General features: G+C 43.1%; 2 protein-coding genes across 5 annotated transcripts in view; one reads left to right on the forward strand and one right to left on the reverse strand.

Moving 5' to 3' along the window:
- LOC137161290 (A.superbus venom factor 1-like) overlaps positions 1–7,670 on the reverse strand; it is a 50,908-nt gene extending 43,238 nt beyond the window's left edge. For 3 of the 4 annotated variants that reach the window (XR_010922059.1, XM_067560425.1, XM_067560424.1), the window contains exons 1-5: positions 7,571–7,670; positions 6,441–6,630; positions 4,204–4,366; positions 2,376–2,446; positions 870–961 (exon numbers count right to left, since the gene is read on the reverse strand). Coding sequence is in view for 2 of the 4 variants with exons in the window: in XM_067560425.1 (XP_067416526.1) it covers positions 870–961; positions 2,376–2,446; positions 4,204–4,366; positions 6,441–6,630; positions 7,571–7,632 (578 nt within the window). In the remaining 2 variants the exon portion in view is untranslated. Of the gene's footprint in view, positions 1–634; positions 708–869; positions 962–2,375; positions 2,447–4,203; positions 4,367–6,440; positions 6,631–7,570 lie in introns of those variants that run through there. The other variant, XM_067560426.1, reaches the window with a different exon arrangement.
- An 11,672-nt stretch (positions 7,671–19,342) lies between these two features.
- Positions 19,343–22,420, forward strand: part of LOC137161291 (A.superbus venom factor 1-like) — a 52,785-nt gene continuing 49,707 nt past the window's right edge. The window contains exon 1 of the mRNA XM_067560427.1: positions 19,343–19,463. Within this exon, the coding sequence (XP_067416528.1) occupies positions 19,393–19,463 (71 nt within the window). The 5' untranslated portion in view covers positions 19,343–19,392. The remainder of the gene's footprint in view (positions 19,464–22,420) is intronic.

Genomic DNA, 22,420 nt, shown 5'->3' on the forward strand with positions numbered 1-22,420 from the left:
CATCCAGTCCTATGTAAGGTCTCTGTCCAAACAACACAGACAGCTGCTATGCAACCTCCTCTCACCCCAATATGCCTCAGAGCTTTGTCAAACAAAAAGCCTAGGGGTGCGATCAGTAGTTCAGCAGCTGGGATGGTAGCACCAGTGGGAGCTTTACAGTATCCAAGCTTAAGAGCTCCAGCAGCCATTTTTAGCATCTCAGTCATTCTTAGAACTCTAATAACATGGTGATGAAATCAGCCGCTGGAGCCAGAAAGTCATTTACCTCAGCGCTCCTGTCATTGTAGGTTATAGCAAGAAGCACAGGTGGGAAATATTACGAAAATACCCTTGTGTAGACAAAGCCTAAAGATGAGAGGGAAGTTCAGTCTTCATGGTCCATTCCTTTTTTTGAGATTTACCAAGAAAGAGACTATTATGGTGCAGAATCCTAGTCCCACTAGAATACCAGGACCGAACAACTCATTTCACGTTGGTAAAGATCCAGTGTAACTTAGAGACCTTTTGTGCTGCTGTAAGGTTAGGTCCAACCTTCATTTTACCTCCAGATATTACTTTCTTTCTGCAATAATGTAGCCATGAGGTCTACATATTTGATTGAAAAAGTGGAAAAATTGGTCCCCTTGCTGCTTACACTACTATAAAGCAGGAGTAACACCATTAAAGCCCATGGATTTATGCTTGTGAAGAATGGGTGTACATCCGAGGAGAACCAGGCTCAAGGAAATTATTTCTTACAGACCACTAGGAAATGCCTACAGGAGATAAACAAAGGGTTACACACACTAACATTGCTCCACACCATGACTTCTGCTTCAGTGCCAGAAATCTGTAAGGCTTTGTTGCATCATGTAGTTAAGACTACTTACTCAGCAACTTCAGGTAAGGTGTAGGACATAGCGATAATGCCAGTTGAGGAAGATCTGACTCTATCCTTTTTCACAAAAACACCCCCAGGGTTCTGGAAAAGAAAGCAGGTTAAAAGTTTAGAAATGAGAGGAATCACTAGAAGTTGTTCTTAGCAATACTACCCTCTATTTTCTTCATGTCCATGCCATATAAAGGATCCTCTGGGATTAATATTAGAGCTGATCAGAAGATGACAATTCCATGATGTTAGGCAATTTGCTTTCATTCTGCATTGGAACAAAGACAAAATCTTTCCACTGTTTTTGTGAAAATAGAATATACATGAAAGAGATTAATTCTGATCTCCTGGTAGGTACAGCTGGGCCTGGGTTGTGGGAGACTTTTGTTCAATTCCCTGCTCTCCCTCAGTCAGAAAAGAGCTTTTCAATCACAGATCACTCTGACTTAGACTATGTCTTCACTGATGGCGGCAAATTCACCGCCGTCAGATCGGCTTCTCTGCATCGACTGAGCCATCAGTGAAGACCCACTCAGCCGATCCAGAAATCAACGTATTAAGACCACCTTCTCAAGTGGCATAACGCTGCGTCAGCGGTTCCCGTTGGAGCAGTGCAGTGAATACGGTGCGCAGAAGAGAAGCCCACAAGTCAACGGGAGTTACATAGCTTGCATAACTCCGGTCAACTGCTGCCGAATCTCGGAGGTAAGTGAAGACAAGCCCTTAGACAGAGCAGGTACTTGAACCTGGAGCCCCCAGATCCTAGCCATCAGGCTACAAAGTGTAAGAGTTAGTTTCTCCCCTTCAGCCCAATGAAATTTTCATCAACTCCAGTACATCTCTGTAAAATATTTCCAATTCAATGAAATGTTATGTTTCTTTCCAGTACTTCTAGTTGTAATGCTGGTGTTTAATTATGTTACTGTGGGCTGTTTTGACTGACATGAATGTTTTAATTAGGCAACAGCTATCACAAAGTGCACAAATCTCTCAACCTTTCAGAAATTCATAGATTTTAAGGCCAGAAGTACCATAAGCATGTTGGTGCAGGTCACTTGTCAGGATTATCTGAGTGTCTCTTTTTTAATCGCTTCCCTGTCATAGCATGGGCTTCAAGCACCAGTGCACTTCAGTCTCTCCTATTCTCTGATTGTAGCACGTAATTGTCTAATCTCTTGTGGGTTTTAATATTTTGGTCTCATTTCAGTCGTTGGGCTTATTGTGTGGGTGCTGAGGTGGCTTGTGATATACAGGTCAGACTGGGTGACAAAATTTCCACCTTCATCATAATAGCTGCCATGCAGAATCTCAGAGCCTTTCTACTAAATCATTGAAGGATAACTTGCATGCAAGAGATGAATGAGTTGCTTTTCTCCTGGTCCTACCATGATGCTAACTGTATGGAGATGCTTTTATGCAACCTCATCAATTAAAATACATACTGTAGTTTAGAGTCAAATGGCTAAATCTGAATATTCCAACAAACTGACACAGAAAAACGACTCACCTCAACATAGACAGTCATTGTTTTGGACACTGGCTTCAGTTTGTGATCCATGGCAGAGATTTGATAGAACACTGAAAGGTAAAAAGAAGGGGAGTTAGCTCTGAAGTCATTAGTGAGCCCTGCTCACAACTCTTTTCACCCACACCTCTTTCTCTAGAGTGAGTAATGCATGATTTCTTCCTTTGAGGGCTGTCTATTTTCCCATGCCAAGCCTGAGATGAGGTGGGGGAGTTTGTGATTGCAGGTATCAATCCTGGTAGAAACTGGACTGATTCATAGATTAAGGCCAGAAGGGTCCATTAGAACATCTAGTCTCACTCCTGTATAACACAAGCCAGAGATTTTCACCCAGTTACCTCTTTATTGTGTACAATAACTTGTGTTTGACTAAAGCATTAGTAACAGGGTGATGTGCCATCAGAGGGCAGGAGGCCACCGGTTCTGTTCTGTGGCAAGAGCCCTTTTAATAACAGGTGTTTTGGCCTGGTAGAGGGAATTATCAGATCCAGCTGCAAAGAGCTCAGGTAATTCCTATAAAGCAGAAAGAGCTCAGCTGAGGAGGAGAGCTACAGGAAGCAAGTTGACTTCTGTGGCAGGCCCTTGAGTAAGGGATTCCTAGAGATACAGCCTGTAGGAGGACTGAGGAGTAGCTTATTATTCAAACACAAAACTCTGGCAGGCTTGTGTGTGAATAATAAATGAAACCTGGAGAAAAAAAGGCCAGGAGCAGACATTGGGTGTGGTATCAGTCCTTCCTCGACTGAAGAACCCATAGAATAGCTTCCAGAAAGACATCTGCCTTGGATCTGAACGTATCAATAGATAGAGAGTGCACCACTTTCCTTGATATTTTCCCCAATGATTTATCACCCTCACTTTGAAAAATATTTCCCTATTTTATAATTTGAATTTGACAGGCCTTTACTTTCTGCCATTGGTTCTTGTTCTGCCTTTCTCTGCTAAATTAAAGGGCATTTTAGTACCTAGTATTTTTCCTTTCTCGAGTCCACCAGTCCCTGTTTCACATAAGCCCTATGAAACGACTCTCTCAAGATCCTGGGTTTGAACCAGTAATTTTGATATTAAAAGCTCCATAGCCCATTTCTAATTTCTTGGGCCATCCAGTCCCTGAATAGTGTTTTCTCCTGAGAGTTTAGCTAACATCTCAATGACTTGAAGACTAGGATACACTAAAGGAGCAAACCATTTGTAACAGAACCAGCAGAAGTAAAGTTGCTCAGCATGGGAGACTTGGTTTTCTTAAGAACCCTTCCTCTTTTGTTCAGCATTGCATTTACACTAGCATTCTAAACCATTTCTGTTGCATTACCCTCTAGTACCTATCCCACAGTTCGTGCCACAGATGCAGAAGCAGTGAATTGTGGGAGGTATTGAAAGGTGCATGATGGGACATAAGTGAGAGGACTAATTGAACCATTTGTGGTGCTCTCACCCACTTTGGCACCAGTGGATTTAAACTGAAAACAGCAGAGACCTAACCAGTTATTAAGCCAGATGGAAAGGAGTATATTGGAAGCAGTTATTGGACTGTCTGAAGCAATCATGTGCGTAGATGGAAAATGTTTCACATACAGTTCTTAGAACAGCAAAATTTCTGTACTGTAGACAAAGCTAAAAAGAACTGAAAGAACCAAGCACCAATGCATGGTAGCAAGCTCTGCTGTGACTTCCTGCTGCTTTCAACCAGAAGACAAATGAAACCACAAGACAAGCAGAACAATGAACTCTGGCACTCCTGCTTTAGATCTAGCCTGAAATCAATAGCTCCTTCCCCTTCCTGTTAGAAGAGATCAGTGAAATACGGTACCTGTAGATCCAGGTGTGTAGAAGGCTTTATCCAGCTGGATAAAGATATAGCCACTGTGGAAGAAAACCAGAACCACTTTCTCTAGGATAAAATGGGTGCTCTGTGCTTGAATGAACACATACTGGTTTTGCTTGGGAACTTTCTCCATTCCTTCGCTGGGAACCTGAATGAGATAAAGACATGGATGGATTCTATGACCTCCTCTATAGTACAGGCCATAGAACTTCCCCAAAATAATTCCTAGAGCAGGTCTTTTAGGAAAAAAATCCAATCTTGATTTTAAGATTGTCAGTGATGAAAGATCTACCACTAAGCTTGGTAAACTGTTGCAATGATTAATTACTCTCACCGTTAAATATTTATGCCCTATTTGCAGTCCAAATTTGTCTAGCTTCAACTTCCAGCCACTGGATCATGTTAGACCTTTCTCTGCTAGAAAAAAAAAGAGCCCATTCTTAAATATTTGTTTTCCATTATAGCCTGTGATCAAGTCACCCCTTAGCCTTCTCTTTGTTAAGCGGAATAGTTTGAGCTCTTTGTATCTATCACCGTAAGGCATGTTTTCCAATCCTTTAATCATTCTTGTAGATCTTCTCTGAACTCTCTTCAAATTATCTACATCCTTCTTGAATTGTGTGTACCAGAACTGGATGCAGTATTCCAGCAGTGGTTGTACCAGTGCCAGATACAGAGGTAAAATAATCTCACTACTCAAGATTCCCACTTATGCATCCCAGAATCGCATTAGCTCTTTTGGCCACAGCTTCACACTGGAAACTCATGTTCAGCTGAATATCCACCACAACCTCCAAATCTTTATCAGACTCACTGCTTCCCAGAATAGAGTCTCCCATCCTGTAAGTATGGCTTACATTCTTTGTTCCCAGATGTATACATTTACATTTATCAATATTAAAATGCATAATTAGCTTGCACCCAGTTTACCAAGTGATCTAGATTGCTCTGAATCAGTGATGTCTCTTCATTATTTACCACTCCACCAATTTTTGTGTCATCTGAAAACGTTATTAAATGATTACTTTGTTTTATCTGAGGTCATTGATAGAGGTTAAATAGCATAGGGAAACCACTGGAAACAGACCTGCTCAATGATGAGTCCCCATTTAGTTACATTTTGAGGCCTATGAGTTAGCCAATTTTTAATCCAGTTAATGTGTGCACTGTTAATTTTATATCATTCTAGTTTTTTAGTCAAAATGTCATGCGGTAGAAAGTCACATGTCTTACAGATGTTTAAGTATATTAGATCATTAGTACCTTTAATCAATCAAACTTGTAATTTCTGAGTCTGATTAAACTTACACTGGGGACTCTACCAAGAGTACAGGGAGGGGGTAAAGATGGCTTAAAACTACATCAAGTGTAGCTTGTCGGGAACATTTTTCCAGCCCTGCGTTTGAAACCCCTGTCTCTGAACTTTAGTTCAAGTGATAGGAACCTCTGTTTTTGATGCTGAAGGCATCATATTCTAACTGCCACCAGCACAGAGAGCAGTAACATCCTCTCCTGGAACAGGTGAAAGAGCAGGCATTGTATGGTCCATAGGATTGCACTAGACATGTTGAACCTATTACTGGATCCTAAGAACATCGGAATAAAATGATCAGGGGAGGGAGTTTGGGAATGACATGGGACTGGGCAGGGATCTTTTCTTCTAGCCTGTGTAGCTACTCTGCAAAACTATTTCAGATGCCACTGCAATTGTGCATATCTGTGAGGAAGTCAGGGATGGGTCCACCCTCCCAGCATTAAAGGTAACAGTTATGTACCCTTCCATATAGCACCAGCATATCAAATGAAGCTGTGTCAACAGAGAAACAATGAAAATTGGACTCCACATGTCAAAAGGAGTTAAATCCAATGTATTCTCAAAGCTTATTGTGATTTTAACCAATGTGCTATTGGGAGTTCTACTGCAAATGGAAAATACCAAGATCAGTGAAATTATGTTATTTGTAATTTTGTGCTTATAGCCATTTAGGACAATATTTTCAAAAGTCCACTAATTTTGAGTGCCTCAGTTTTGGGCCTCAGGTCTAAGATCCCTTATTTATCTAGGCATTATATCACCTCATCACCATTGTTATCTGAGTACCTACATGTCTCAAAACTCAGAACCCAAAAATCAAGGCAACCAAAATCACTGGGACACTGTTGAAAATTTAATCTGTAACTATTTGTTTTGCTTAGTGATATGAAGCTAGGGTTTTACCCACCTTTATTATAGCCGTGTTCATCATCCCATTCTCAGGATTCAGGTTGGTTTTGACTTCATATAAGAGTCTCTTCAAGGTGAAGTCCCTTACAGTAACTGTAACTTCAATTGGAGTGCTGAGACCATGAGCTTCCACCACTATCTTCTCTTCACTCTGCACCCGCAGAACATTGGGGGTGATCAGAGTGTATCTGTGAATGGGAAATTATTTGATTTATTCATTCTATTTTTAAAACTCTGCTGATTTCTTCAAGCAATCATATTCATATCAAATCACATCAAAGATGGATGTAGCAATCCCTATATGTATGGTCTCTAAAGCTTTAAAGCATTTTGTGATCCTTTAGGATAAAGCAAGCAACAAAAATACAAAAGGATAACTAATGGCCAAATCTTTAGTGGACCTTAGGAACTACCATTCTTTAATTCTGATCTTTGTAGTAACATCAGCGTGACCCAATGGGACTAATTTTGCTGTCACATTGCTTTTACGTAGAGCTGGTTGGAAATTTTCTATTTAAAATGTTTTTTGACAAAAAAAAATGCAGTTTCCAGAAAAATTGAAATTTGCCAGTTGTACTACATCTGCCATGATGCACTGTGGTCTCTCCTCTGATTGAACAGTCATGGTGCAACACAGGAGTCATTAGACTATAGTGGAGATGTAGTCCCGTTGGGCACCCCAACCCATAGAGGAGAATGGGGGGTAAGTGATCATGAAATTATAGACTTTATGATTTTAAGGAAAGGAAGGAGTGAGAAAAGCAGAATAAGGCAAGTGGACTTTAATAAAGTAAACTTTAACTAACACAGAGAATTAGTAGGTAAGATCCCATGGGAAGAGACTCAAAGAGAAAAAGTTCAAAAGAGCTGGCAGTTTCTCAAAAAGACAATATTAAAGGCACAACAACAAACTATCCTACAGTGAGGGAAATATAGGAAGAACAGAAAGAGGCCAGTCTGACTCCATCAGAAGCTCATTTAGGTGGTTTTATTATGTCAGCAGGAGAGCGCTTTCTCTCTCGACATGACATAATGTAGCTACACAAGCGCTCTTACAGTGGCACAGCTGTATTAAGTGTAGATTAGCCCTTAATAGCCTCACTAGGTCAGAATCATGAAGATACTTACAGCTGGCTGTGAGAAACACCTGGCAAACAAAATGCCACCAAGTAGAGAATGAATCCTGCCATGTTGATGACTGGAGGATCAGAAGAAGCAGCTTTTAATGGGCTGCTTATCCTGAGAGTCTACTGTAATCTGACCCTTTTGTGCAAAGAGATGAGCAGTTAATAATTAATGCAGAGGAGCCCAGACAACCTGTATTTTTAACAGAAAAAAGATTTCTAAAAGTTTGGGGGGGCTTTTTGAGAAAATAAAATCTGGTAAAAACCATGTTCAACCCCCCAAAAATTGGGAGTCTCTCTGGTGCTCCACTCAGAACCAAGCTCATGGTTAGGAGTCAGGATCCATTCCTGGCTTTGCCATATTGCGTACAACACAGCAAAAAGTTAATGGAGAAAATAGGTGATCAGCAAGCAAAATTCCAGTAAAGGATCTGTTTTCCTGGTAACATCAGAGGCATGTGGATAGAAATCAAGCCGGGACAGTCACCAAAACAATTACAAATTCAAACTGCTATAAAATGCAGGTTCTGGTCATGACTCCATAGTTTAGGCTGATACAATGAGTCTACTGTGATCACACCTAACCAAAGATACTGCTAGTTGAAACCAAGACCAGAAGCAATAAACACAGGCTCCAAAGTGGTAAATCCGCTTCAATGGCCAAACACAACAGAAGAAGCTTTTTTGCCACGAAGTGGCTTTATGATCAGAAAAACATTTGGATTCACTTAGAAGTATTGTCTAATAATAGGTGTCTCCTATACAGAGATTTTCAGCATTAAATCTCAAAGCCCTTTACAAAGATTAGTTATCATTATCCCCATTTTACAGATTAGGAAATTGAGCTACAGAAAGGGAAAGTGATTTGCCCGAGTGGCCTGGCAGGCCAGTAGTATATCCAAGACGACTAGAGACCAAATCTCCTGAGACACAGTCCAGTGCTCTATCCACCAGCTTACACTGCCTCTTTAAGAGAAAGAATAATCCTCCCATTTGCCAGGGGTTTCATATCATATCCTGACCTCCATCCTAGCCATGTCCATGAAAGTATTCTGTTAACATACTTGATCAATTTGTGATCACAGTCCTTTTGGTTGATATGTATTTCTTGCTTCTTTATGCATCTGGTTAAAAGAGAGAGAAGGAAGCTAGCCCATGGAATGACTAACTGCTAATCCACAAGATGGAGGTAACCTTTACACATTAGGTAACTGGGGTCAGAATACCTGCCTATGTCTCCCTAGAGAGAACAGGAGAGGAGTTTGGAACCATGGCTGCTGAGATTGAGGGGGACCCTAAGGTGCCTCCCTGCAGGCCATTTAGGGCCCACACGGCCCTAAACATGGATTGTATGCTCTTTGGGGCAGGGAGAGACTTTTTGGGCTGTCTGTACAGCATCTAGCACCATGGGGTCCTGGGCCATGACTGGGTCTCCTAGGTGCTACCTCAGTACAGATGACCACCAGGGGATGACCACCACCCCCTACCACCACTATGATGCTGCCCCCATACCCCCCAGCCTGCTTCCTCCAGCCCAGTCCCTCTGCCCAGTTACCTCAGGCTGTGTGGTCCAGCTGGGGGGTGGGGGGGGGGGGAACAAGGGGAGAAAATGGATGGGGTCAGAAGAGGGCCCTTCCCTACCGACCTCCCAGAAGTGGGGGGAGTAGCCACCTCCTAATATCCCCCCAGCCCCACCTCAAGGTTTAGGGGATGGGGGTGACCCAGAGAGAACCCGGGGGAGGGGAAGCCTCAGCTGAGGGGCCCAGACGGGAGGGGAGGGGAAGCCCTCCACCCCATGGACCCCCAGGAAAGAGGGGCAGCCACCCTTCTGGGGCCCAGAGAAAGGGAATGTGATAAATACCCAGACACTGCCCCTGAGGAGAGCAGGTACGTGAAAAGCCTGGCGGTGGTTGCATGGCTTTCAGGACAGTTAATAGCCTACCTCTTGCTCCAGGGACCAATAGGATTCCCGATAGGTCTTGATTGATAGGCAGCGAGACCTATCACGTGCAGAAAGACTGTGGAGTGGCGGCGCTGGCAGCCAAAGACCAGCCCCCGCCCCGGCAGCGGCCCCTCCTCTGTGACACTCCGCAGTTTCCCCGCCCCACTTCTCAGACGGAGGGTTGTGATTGGCGGAAGGCGGCCGGGGCTCTCAGCCTATCGGGCGTCGAGTAGCAAAGGTGCTCGGCTGAGGAGAAATGGGCGGGAGAAGAGCCTGCCCAGCCTAGCCCTCCGGGGGCCGAGTTCGTGGCTGTTGTTGGGTCTCAGCCCCCCTGGGACACCCCTTTGGCCCACGGATGGCAGCCTCAGGCCAGGAGCCAGCAGCCCCTGGGAGAGAAGGGGGCAGGATGACTAGGAGCTGCAGCCGTGGCAGCCACAGACATGGCCAGGAGGAGGCTTCAGAGGCTGGGGCAGGGGAGCTGAACCTGAGTCCCAGGGGGTGCTGCTGTGCGAAAGGGGGCTCCAGTGGAGGCAACCAGGGGTTTGTGGAGTGGAGGAGGCTGGGATGGTTTCAACTGAGGGACCAAGCCCTTGAAGTGGGAGGAATCCCCCCTCCCCCACTCCCTGTGGTGGCCACAAGCCCTGCAAGAGGGGCCGTGTGTGTGAGGGGGGCTAAGGTGATTTTTTTCTCTTTGAGCCTCAGGCTCATGTGGGGTCACCCTTTCGGCTGGGAGGCTCTAGAGGCACCATGGGTGTGGAGGGGACTGGGATTAATTTCTCCTTAGGGAAGAGCCCTGAGTAACATCCCTTCCCTCCCAGGTGTTCGCTCTCCCTTGGGTGGGTGGGGCTGTCCCCAAGCACTCTCAGCCACAGGGCTGGCAACAAGAGGCAGGGGCTGGGTTTAGTTTCTCTTGAGGGAGCCCAGTTCCAGGTGACGTGAACCTGCCTTTGCCCAAGAAATCAATGGGCCAGATTCCAATGTCTGGTGTTGCTGGTGTAACTCCACTGGCTAGTATTCTGCTCTCACATGAGGATAACTCCCGTGGACTTACTCTTGATTTACACCAGTCTGCAGTTGCTCCATGAATGCCACCACCGACCTGGAATTGTTTTTCACTTTGTCCATTAGCAATCTGTTTTCAAAGAAATCGTCAAGTCCCCTGATGTTCGATGCTTGCTGCAGCTAGCCAATACCAAAAGATTGTTCATCCTGTGTTAGCAACATTCATGACAATAGTGCAGCGGTGGGAGGGCCCCGTGGTTCTGTCTGAGGTGATGGATACCTAAAACTGCCATGCATGTTTGTAGGATTTTTTTAAATGGCACAAAAATTATGGGCTAGGTAGGGCATTATAGGATGGAGAAAGATGCATGACAAAAACTTTACTAATTGCTCATGGTAAAGATTGACCTGTGCAGTGGGTTCAAGCCTTCCCAACTTCACAGAGCACTACAGACACTAGAGAGAGAGCGCGGAGCCCTCCATGGTGATGAAAGGAGTGTTGGAAAAAGCAGCTCTTATGAGGGATGGTAGACCCACTTATGACCCACCACAGCATTGTTCACCTTGCTACATTTTACCACCCCCAGGAAGCTTTTCCAGGTGGTAGTCTTTCACCTGGTCCTATCCAGCAAAGAGCTAGTAATATACTCAGACAGTAGTCCCAAATGCAACATAAAGGTCTTTCCCCTTTCTGGGCTCAGCTTACAGATCTTTCCCACTCTCCTACAGATTCTTTGTGTTTTTCCCCTCTGGGAGTCTCCATTCCAATAGTACCAACCATGCTTTCATAGCACAGCTCTTTTCAGTTGAGCTCTCTCATTTTTGTAGGCATCCCCATAACCCCTTCCCAGCTGGGTCTAATAACTGACTAGGGTTATCTGATCTCTAGCCCATCAGGATCAGCTGGGAAGGTAGCTGATCATCATAGGTAAGGTTGGGCCCGACTCTCCTAAAAGGCCAGCCTCAGGTAGGATAGTGGGGTATTTATGTTGAGAGTTTGTAGAAAGTTGAGCTTTTGTGTAAATAGCTGAGAGGCTAATGAATACTGGTGAGGAGCCCAGTCCAACTTCTATTTTTAACAGAAACAGAAATGTCTTAAAAACCCAAAGGACTTGTTAGATTGGTTGTTTCCCTCCCTCCCCCTCCACTGGTACTGATAACAGCTATGCTCACAGGTGGGGTGAAGATTTTCATCTACATATGTCTCTCTCCTGCTCTGCATGGGGAACCCAGAATAAGAGTTTGGGAATCAAAATTCATGGGTTCTATTCCTGCATCTGTTACTGACTTGTAAGTTCTTTGGGGGCAAAAACTGCCTTTTTTTTCCCCACTCTTTGTACATTACCTAGCACAATCGGGTCCTGGTCCATGACTGAGGCTCCTAGGTATTACCACAGTACAAATAAATAATAATAATAATTAATAATAAGCAAGCAGAAGACTTCTATGGTATTTGCTGGCTAAATATTTCATTAGCTTTTCCTAATGTTTTATGTCCTACAAGGAAGAATGATTCCCTGCTAATGAAAAATAAGTATTAATAACAGCCTAAACATTTTGTTAGTTCAGCTGTAAATGCAAAACATAGCTCCCACATGCAAGTTGCAATTATGATATTATGATAGTGCTGCTGTTGACTGCTGCCTAGTTAAGGTTGGTAACAGATGTTTTGATCCCCCAACCTCTTTCTAAATTGCACGGGGCAGGCTGATCTGGACTTCAAGGGTTAATTTTGCATTTCTCGTGGTCTTCTGGGTAGAAGGATGAGTATTTTAGAAGGTTAATACTGAATCTCTAAGACCCTTTACTCCACAAGCATTCCACACAAGCTATTGAGCAATACACTGAGTGGACTATTAATTCTCATAAGGGCTGAGCTTTGTCAAGGGAGACAGTGTGATCTAGGGAATAGGGCACTAGACCTGGGCACAAGTCTCAGCTGATTTGCTGGGTGGCCTCAGATAAATAATTTCCCATCTTGTGTCTCAGGTTCCTCCTCTGTATAGCAGGAATAAGGATACGTCTTTTTATAAAGCGTTTGGAGAGCTGTGGGTGAAAAACAACATATAAGAGCTAGGTAACATTATTGTTGGTTTTGTTTCATTTCCAGAAACTTCCACGTGAGGGGTGACGTTTCTCTCGAAATTTCTCCATAAGCAGAAGTCTTCCACACAAGAAGAGCAATTAAAAGAAGACAACCTTGGAAAAGGTGTGGGGGAGATGGGTTTTAAATATAGTCCCTCCTGCTATTGGTGCCTCAGAGGGCCAGTTCATGGCCAGACCAGCTGTTGGAAGGTGGCAAGATTTGCCATAATAGCCAGAAGCTGCATTTAACCACTGAGCCTTGGGATGGCTTTGCCATTATGGCAACAGAGTATTGCCCCTTGTGCCAGCTGGTAGCTTCCTTGCTGGTAGTGGGGGTGACACAGGGTGTCTCTTGGGGCCGAATTCCCCCAAATGAAATTAATCCCAGGCTCTCTGACTCCCAGGGCTCCTGGTGCCTAGCCTGTGTCTGCTGCCACTAGAAACCTGTCTGGGGCTGAGGTTCGCCCTGGGCACTCCAATCGCAGGGTTCTTTAGGGTCCAGCATGAGGCTATCACTGTTGAGCCAAAGAGGCATCCCATGTGCTGACAGAGAAGAGATTTGTCCTTGCCTGCCTGGGACTAGGCATGGGTGTGTGTGTGTGGGTGACTGGGAGATAGAGAGAGGCCTTTCTTCCCCACTTTCCCTCCCTCTCTCCTTTACTTTCCGCCCTGTAGGCTGAGACCCCTGTACATCTCCCACTTTCTGCCAGTCAGACCCCTCTACTTCTGAGAAGTGGGGCAGAGATTTGTGGACTGACCTGGAAGAGAGATTGTTGTCACTGGCCTTACAGGGTGATCTTGGGCAAGTCACCATGACCTTTCTGTGCCTCAATTTCTCCATCTGTAAAATGGGTATAATGACATAGCCCTTTGTTAAGAGCTTTGAAATCTACTGATAAGTACTATCTAAGAGCTATGTATTATTATTATTGGACATCTGTCAGTGACTATGTCTAATGGCTTTATGATCCCACGGCCATTTGGTTTCAAAGCGGTCCCTTCTGCAGTGGTCTGTTTGAAGTGAATTTGCCACAGAGCATATGTTTATCTGGTGTTCATTTCAGATAGATGCAGCCTTCCGTAGGTGTAACCATAGTATACCCATGGTATCAACTTTAGTCAGGAAGTCATGACCAGCACCTCAATTATACAGTATTTGGGGTATGTGATATTTTTGGTGACTATCTGGGACTTGATTTGAGAATATATTGGTCTTTAATCCCTATTAACATGTTGAATCCAGTTTTCATAGATTAAGTTTTTGTCTTTAAAAAAATGTTTGGACTATCTGTTCCATCCAAGATACATTTGATGCAATTTTAAGCCACTTCTGTCCCTCTCTGTAGTCTGCCAGCCTCCAGCATAATTTAGATAATCCTCAAACCAACTCTAATTTACACTCAACTGCAGTAGCTCCCTGTGGGGTGCTAGTAGCCTGAGTACAGGAGTTCTTCTCATATCCTCATTTCCTCACAGCATGCATGCTACAACACAGACTGCAAGAGGGGAAGGCAAAGAGCCACTTATGCTAGGTTTATGCCATCCAGGGAATCCCCTTTCTCCACTGAGCAGATTCACTCTCTTCTGATACCTCAGTGCTGCTGGAGGAATGCTGTGTATGGCTGGATAGTACAAGACTCCTGAAAGCCATGATTTCTATGGACTCTTTCTCTTACTAAGTCTGGTCAATATTAATATATTTAAAATTCATTATCACTGTGAATCCCTTTTGCACAAAGTATCCTTTGTTCTGGTGACTAAAACCAGGAAGAGCTCATGGAGCCATGATCTCCTTATTTAGGTTCCATCAAAGACAAGAAGAAAGATTCCAAGCAAAACCAGTATGTATTCGTCCTGACCAAGTGCCCCCAGTTCACGCTGGAGAAGGTGGTTCTCATCTCCTTCCACAGCAGCTACATCTTTATCCAGGTGAATAAAGACATCTACACCTCTGTGACTTCAGGTACTGTATTCCACTTATCCCTTCTAACAGGAAGGGTGGGAGCTATTGACTTTAGGCTAGATATAGCAGGTGTGCACATTCCATATGCTGGAGTGTAAGGTTTTGCTTATCTTGTGGTTGAAGGCAGCATATAGTTACAGCAGACACTTCCCCATACGTGAGATTGCTATTTTGCCTTAATGCTTCACACACTCACACACACACACACACACACACACACACTTTCTCTCTCTCATCTAATAACCAGCTGTTGTAGATTCACTTTGAGCTGGTTTAACAACTAGTTAGAATTTGGCTGTTTAAATTTGAATCATTCTGGTGCCACAACTGGTTCCATTAGTCCTCTCACTGATGTCCCTTAATACACATTTTAGAATCTAGAATGCGCTGCTTCTGGACGCTATAGCAGGAGCTCTGGGACAGGAGGATACTGCAACTGAAATGGTTTGGATGAAAACAAGAAGAAAGGGTTAGGGTCTGCAACTATTAGCAGCAAATATCTCCATTGGCCAGTGATGGGACACTAGATGGGGAGAGCTCTGAGTTACTCCAGAAAATTATTTCCCAGGTGTCTGGTTGGTGGGTCTTGTTGACATTCTCAGGATCCAGCTGATTGCCATATATGGGATCAGGGAGGAATTTCCCCCCAGGTCAGATTGGCAAAGACCCTGGGTTTTTTTCTCCCCCTGCAGCCTGGGGCATGGGTCACTTGCAGATTTAAACTAGTGCAAATGGCAGATTCTCTGTAACTTGAAGTCTTTAAATCATAGTTTGAGGACTTCAGTAACTCAGCCAGAGAATATGGGTCTATTACAGGAATTAATGAATGGGTGGGTGAAGTTCTGTGGCCAGCAATGTGCATAGATAATCATGATGGTCACTTCTGACCTCAAAGTCTCTGAGAACAGTACTAGTGTAGATGCAGAGCAAAAGTGGAGGGGTTCTTAAACTAAATCACCATGGCGATAGGCACATAGAACCATTGATGCTTTGCTGGTTCTATTAATCCAATTCAGTTACAAGCTGTTCAATCCTTTTTTGTATACTTTGCCTTCCTATCTTATGACTTCCGTGAAATAGGGACTGGTGGCCTTAGTCGTGGGGAAAAAAAACCCAGGTACTAAAGGGCTCTTTAATCCAACAGAGAAAGGAATAACAAGAACTAGTGGCTGTTAACCCATGCTACTTCAAATTACACATAAGGCACACATTTTTTAATGGTGAGGCTGATTAAGAAGGGAAGAGGTGGATTTTCCATTTCTTGAGGTCTTCAGATAAAGATTGGAGACCTTTCTGGAATATATGCTTCACTCAAACACAATTTATTGTGTTTAATAACAGAGGTAACTGAGTGAAATTTTGTGGCCTGTGAGGGCAGGCACTCAAGTGAACCCACTTGTGAAAATCCAACACCCCAACCCAGCCCCATGTGTTCCTGGGCTGGAAGGAGGCACAAGATAACTAGCCAAAGAAGCTGCACAGTTGTTCTGAGCAGATGTCAGCCATGTGCAAGCCAGAGCAGGAAAACTAGGGCCTCTTCTGGTTTTATATTTAATCTGGATTAAAAAAACAGTGGTAAATTTTGGGCTGAGAGGGCTTCATTCAACGGTAAACTGGAGGCAAGTTTTTAACAGAGAGCGTTCTGACAATGATTTCAATCACCTATGAGATTTCTGGCAACAAAAGAAACCCAACAAACTCAGCCTTTATCAGAGTCCATAGTCTACCCACTCAACATGATTAGCAGCTTGTGTGGTTTGCTGGTGCAATGCAGGGTCATGGACATTCAGGTCTGTACTCCTAAATACTAACCCTCCACCAGGGAGAGCAACAAAAATTGCAAGATTAATCCTTTTAACAAAGACTATCCTGTCCCATGAAAATGAGAAGGGGTTGTATGTGTGAGGGTGGAGGTTGACGTAAAGTTTATAATAGACCTCTGGTGCCAATTTTAACTATGGAATCATGGCTGATGCTGCCATAAAATAATTAATTTGCAATTTGCATATTTTGGAGACTTTCCAGACTTAGCCAAGATATTTGGAAGGGACCTAATGCCAGGAAAACAAACCATTTACTGGAAACCTACTGATAACCTGCTTTCCCCATTAACTCTTCACTGGATTGCAGCTGGAGACTTTTTTAGGGGTTACTTTTTGCATTTACAGTTAGAATACGTTTTTTAAAAGTTCTTCTTCAGACACTTGTCCACATATGTAATCAACTCTTGGGATGCATGTGCCCCAAGTGCTCGAGATCAGAGACTTTTGGCTATCAGTGTCCTTATGCCCTGGGTTGAGGGCATATGAGCAGAACTGCCCAGCTTCCATACATCTCCTTCTTGCCACCCATGGCTGCGAGACAGCACTATCTGGTGTCTGTTTCTAACATGTTATTATAACCTATCATGTATATTTCTAGTTCCCCTGTTAGCATTAGTACATCACTTTAGGTTTTTTGTTCATTGCCACATACTTTCGATAGGTTTCAATTTTAACTTTGTATACCGGGCTGTATAATTTTTTCTCCCCTAGTACAGGGGCTTAGATACGTCAAACTCTAAGTACCCAGGTTTAAGATTGCCCTTCTTGCAAGGGTACTACACTCACAAATCACAGGCATACGTCCACAGTAAGTAGAGGTAGGAACGGAAAAAGAAAGTCAAACAAAAAAGATTCCCATTCAATTCCATCACATGAAGACAGACAACTAAAAATTGATGAATTTTATAAGTATTTGTATACAAGTGCAAGAAGTCTAAATATTAAGATGAGTGAAATTGAGTGCATGGTAAATGAGGATATTGTTATAATAGGCATTACAGAAACTTGATGGAACGATGATAATTAATGGGACACAGTAATACCAGGATACAAAATATATAGAAATGACAGGGTAAGTTATGCTGGTGTGGGAGCGGTACAATATGTGAAAGAAAATATAGAGTCAAATATAGTAAAAATCTTAAATGAATCAAACAGTTCCACTGAATCTCTATGGATAGAAATTCCATGCTTGAAGAATAAGAGTATAGCGGTTGGAATATATTACTGACCATCTTACCAGGATGGGGACAGTGTGATTCTGAAATGTTCAGGTTGATTAGAGAGCTACAAAAACAGAAAACCCAATAAAAATGGGGGATTTCAACTATCTCCATATTGACTGGGAACATGTCACCTCGGAACTGGATGCAAAGATAAAATGTTTAGACATCATTAATGACTGCTTCTTGGAGCAGCTACTCCTGGAACCCCCAAGGGGAGAGGCAATTCTTGATTTAGCCCTAAGTGGCACACAAAAGCTGGTCTAAGAGCTGAATATAGCTGAACTGCTCAGTAATAGCAACCATAATGTAATTAAATTTAACATCCTTATAGGGAGGAAAATTCCAAAGAAACCCAACACAGTGGAATTTAACTTCAAAAAGGGGAACTATACAAAAAATGAGGAGTCTAGTTAAACAGAAATTAAAAGGAATGGTCACAAGAGCGAAATGTCTGCAAGTTGCATGGAAACTTTTTAAAAAGACCATAACAGAGGCTTGAACTGTATGTATATCCCAAATAAAAAGAAGAGGACCAATAAAATGCAACCATGGCTAAACAACAGACTAAAAGAGGCGGTCAGAGACAAAAAGGCGTCCTTTAAAAATTGGAAGTCAAATCCTACTGAGGAAAATAGAAAGGAATATAAACTCTGAGAAGTCAAGTGTAAAAGTATAACTAGGCAGGCCAAAAAGAACATGAAAAGCAACTGGCAAAATAAAAAAAAATTGCTGTTAGTTTTTGTGTAAGTGCATCAAACAGAAAACCTGCTAACAATCAGTGGAGCCACTGAAAAATCGAAGTGCTAAATGACCACTCAAGGAAGACAAGGCTGTTGCAGAGATGCTAAATGAATTCTTTGCATGGATCTTCACTCCAGAGGATGTGAGGGAGATTCCTACACCTGAGCCATTCTTTTTTGGTGACAAATCTGAGGAACTGTCCCAGACAGAGGTGTCAATAGAGGAGATTTTGGAACAAATTGATACATTCCTTCTGGAGACCCTGGCCAGTGAAAGGGCTGGGGCCTGGAAGCCAGAGCCCGAAGACTGATCTCTAGTTAGGGGGAGTACAGAGAGGAAAGGTTCCAACTCTGGGAAGGCAGGATGGGGACTTCCTCCCCAAGGAGAGAGAGACCTTAAATTGAGACCCAGCTCTGGAAAGAAGGCTGGGGGGCTCCCTCTTGAAGGGTGGAGAGAGAGACTAAATTAGGGATGGGGCCTGGAGTGACCAATGTGTGTCAGGACTAAATAAATTGGACCCCAGGAGGGAAATGTCTTAATTACCTTTGTACAGTGATCTGGAGTTTATTTGAGGAACCAAGAGGGAAACTGAGGCGGAGTGCTACAGACCAGCCTCTGGCCACGTGGGGCACTAGGGAGGCAGCCAGCCCTTTTACACATGGGCACACAGAGCTGAAATGACTTGCCCATGGTCACAGGATGAGGCAGTGTCAGAGACAGGAACAGCACTCAAGAGTCCTGACCCCCGATCCTTGTGCTTGGTTCCCTGTGGAGAGCTGGACAGATATTGTTTTAATCAATGTCCCCATCCATAGATTTGAGGCCTGGCCATTCTTGGCTGTCATTAAAATGAGTAAATAACAGAAGAAATATCAAACTAACAGACAAAATATGCCTCCTAGGTTGTTCTATTAAGAATGCAAGGCTGTCTTGGCTCCTTCCCATAACTAAATAACTGCTCAGTGGTTTGCATAAGAGCTTGGTTTGCATTGAACTCTGAATATAAATAGCCCAGTAGAAGCTCCTACTTCAACCCTCATCACCATGGAGGGATCTGTTCTCTACCTAGTGGCTGTGTTTGGGTTCTGTGTCCCAGCTGTTTCTGACAGCCAACTGTAAGTACTCCCATGATTCTGACCCAGTGAGGAGTCAGCTTCAGAAATTCTCTTTCCCCTTTGCTCTGATCTTTGTCAACCTCATTCATTTTAAAATTATTCCAAGATTGTAGAATTTGGAAGCATTTTAACCTGAAAAGCTGAACTCTAGAGCCAAATTTCTATAATCTGGTGACAAGGCAACACTTCCATTGGGCAGAATTCTGCTCGTATTTACAGCGATGTAAATCAGGAACTGACGGTATGAGGTCAGCAGAGTTACACTGGTTTGAAACTGCTTTGAGATGAAAATCGGTGATTGATATTCGGTAACGCTTTTGCCCATGGATTGGTTGTACATTTCTGTGAATTCAGATCTCATTACTGAGACGTCTGCAGTAAACCTGGTTGGCTGAGACTCTTCCAGTGAAGGCAGAACTTTCCTTTACCATACTGTGTAAATCTTAGGGATGGGCAGGGGCGCCATTTCAGATTTCGGTGGTGGTAGGGGGTAACTTTAACCATGATTCCAGGGGCTATTTAGGCACCGGAAGACTCTAGGGTGGTTTTTTTTTTCTTTTTTCTTTTTCAGATAATAATTTAGAAATTAGCTGACAGGAGCACTGTGACTGTGGCTAATTCCTCTCTCTCTCTCTCTAAATATAGCAAACACCATCTAAAGCCATATTTTAAGTTTATTTGTAAATTTAGAACAATCAGGAGATAATACAGCAAAATATGCTCAATCCCAAATCTGACTAGGCAGATAATAATGACAACACTGATTTAGGCCACTACAAATGAAAGAATTTTTAAAATTTAATGTAGTTGGTAACCACTTATGTTCTTTACTTTCTGCATTACTCTATGTGTAGATAGTGGGGGAAAAAAACCCAGTTCTACCACTTTTAATTCATTTCACTTTCAGTGTCCTGGTGAGTACTCCACTGTATGGGTTTCAAACACTGCACAGGAATCTTGGTCTAAGAAATATTTTCAGTCAGATACGTAGCTTTTTTAAAAAAGGTTTGGAAATTTTTTTGTAGTCTATGGTTTTTAATTTTTTTAAAATAAGTCATAGGTGCTGGGGGTGCAGCACTCCCTGGCTTGAAGTGGTTTCCATCACATACAGGGCAGCACAGTGGCTGCATGATCTCTAGATTATTCTTGGGCATGGTATTTTTGAAGATCTTTCTAATCCATCGTGAAAGAAATTTTCAGATTATGTGTTGCAACATGATTTTTCACCACTAACATAAATGAGCTGCTGCTAAACTACAGAGGTTAAGATGAACATTTAAAAGTTTGTCAAGGGGAAAGTAGTATTAGAGAGAAAGTATTAATTAACAAATGAAGGAGAGGATGAAATTAATGATGGCTCAAAAGTAGCTGAGATACCAAACTTTTTTTTAAAAACTCCTATCTAGAGTGTAATTAAATGATGGATGTTAGCAGAATGGATCTATAATGAACAAATTTTGGCAGCCAAATCTTACAAATTGTTCAGATTGGTTTTGCACTGAAGGTTTTATACAAATTATGATAAATGCAGAGGATTACGTTGGAAGGAGGCTACTAGTGTGTTGCTGTAAGGATCTGAGAGAGTAAACGTGATGTTAAATTTAATTAAATTCAATTAAATTCACTGAGGACTCAAGTTTGAGAGACTCTGCCTCCCTCAGAAACATTAAAGAGTAAGTGCAAGAGGAGCTAAGATCTCTTACCAGTTGGAAGAGAAGGGTAGACACACAGCTACAAAATGGCTGCTTAAGGGCAGCAGTTGCTTGTATTCGCGCACATAAGACCAGCAGCTCCTCAAAAGGTATTCTGGGAAAAAGGTCCTAGAAAAGTGCAACCCTGGGGAGATTAGGTAAGATCAAGCATTCGCAGCATTTGTGTGTAACAGCCTAAATGGACCAACCGGGTAACCTGACCCAACCAAAGCTCATTGTAGGCAAAGGAAAGATTCTCACAGACAAGAAATCGGCACGCTGGGGTACTGCCACTCACTAAAAAATTAGTTGGGGGAAAAAATGGGAAAGTTTTAAGTGTAATTTAAACAATATTTGTGACATGACAGCACATGCTTATTTCTTCACAGCAGGGAAAGTTTCCAGGTGATCATTCTTCAGTGGTGCTTTTGCAGCCTGAAATTTCCAAAGCTGGTCCCTCTGTGAAGATAATTATCCCTTGAATGTGTCTGGGGCAGCAGCCTCCTCCCCTGCCTGAGCAGCCCTGTATCTATTGGTGTCTCAAGGAGCTTGCTCTTGCATTTTTAACATGTCGACATGTGAAAGCGATGAAATCTGCAGCATCTTCAGACCTAAGCACAGAGCCAGAGAACTTCCTTCCACCCACCAGTTGAGCATGTTTGTTAGAATGAAAAAGTGCTGCAGAGGCTCCCAGAGTCCCAGGCCTGCTATTATCTCTGTCAGATACACCTCTACATTTTTATTTGCTGAGTAAAGAATAGGCCAATGAGGGAATGGGGGAGAGAAGCAAGCAGGGCACCTCCCAGCTGTTGTTATGAAAATTAGAGGGGGTTCTTCACTCCCCCCAAATGGCAACTCTGGGGATGGGCCAAGAGCTAGATTTCAATAAACGATGGCCCAGCCTGGAGTTGTAGTTTGAGATTCTTTCAGTAAATGTGTTCATGGTTTGGGGCCAACTTACTGAAGATTATCCAAAGGGGAATTCAAGTATGCTCTTTGCTCTTTACTAGTAGCCACATTTATATAGTTCTCAAATTCTGGTATTATGAAGGTGCGAAAAGATACCTTTAAAAGAGTTAATGTTCCAACAAGCAAATGATACCCAAAGCAAAGCCACAAACTAGGAAATGTAGAATTATCCCAGGGGAACCCTGTCATCCCACAGAAGGAAGAATTATGTTGAGTGTCACGTTGGTGACTATGGTAGGCAACTGTTAACTTGCTAGGGGATTAGTGTGTGTGTGTCTGAGAGAGAGGCAGCAAGAA

The sequence above is a fragment of the Emydura macquarii genome, unplaced genomic scaffold, assembly GCF_026122565.2.
Source record: "Emydura macquarii macquarii isolate MOO-44397 ecotype Brisbane River unplaced genomic scaffold, CSIRO-AGI_Emac_v2 contig_2292, whole genome shotgun sequence".
Taxonomy (NCBI): Eukaryota; Metazoa; Chordata; order Testudines; family Chelidae; genus Emydura; species Emydura macquarii.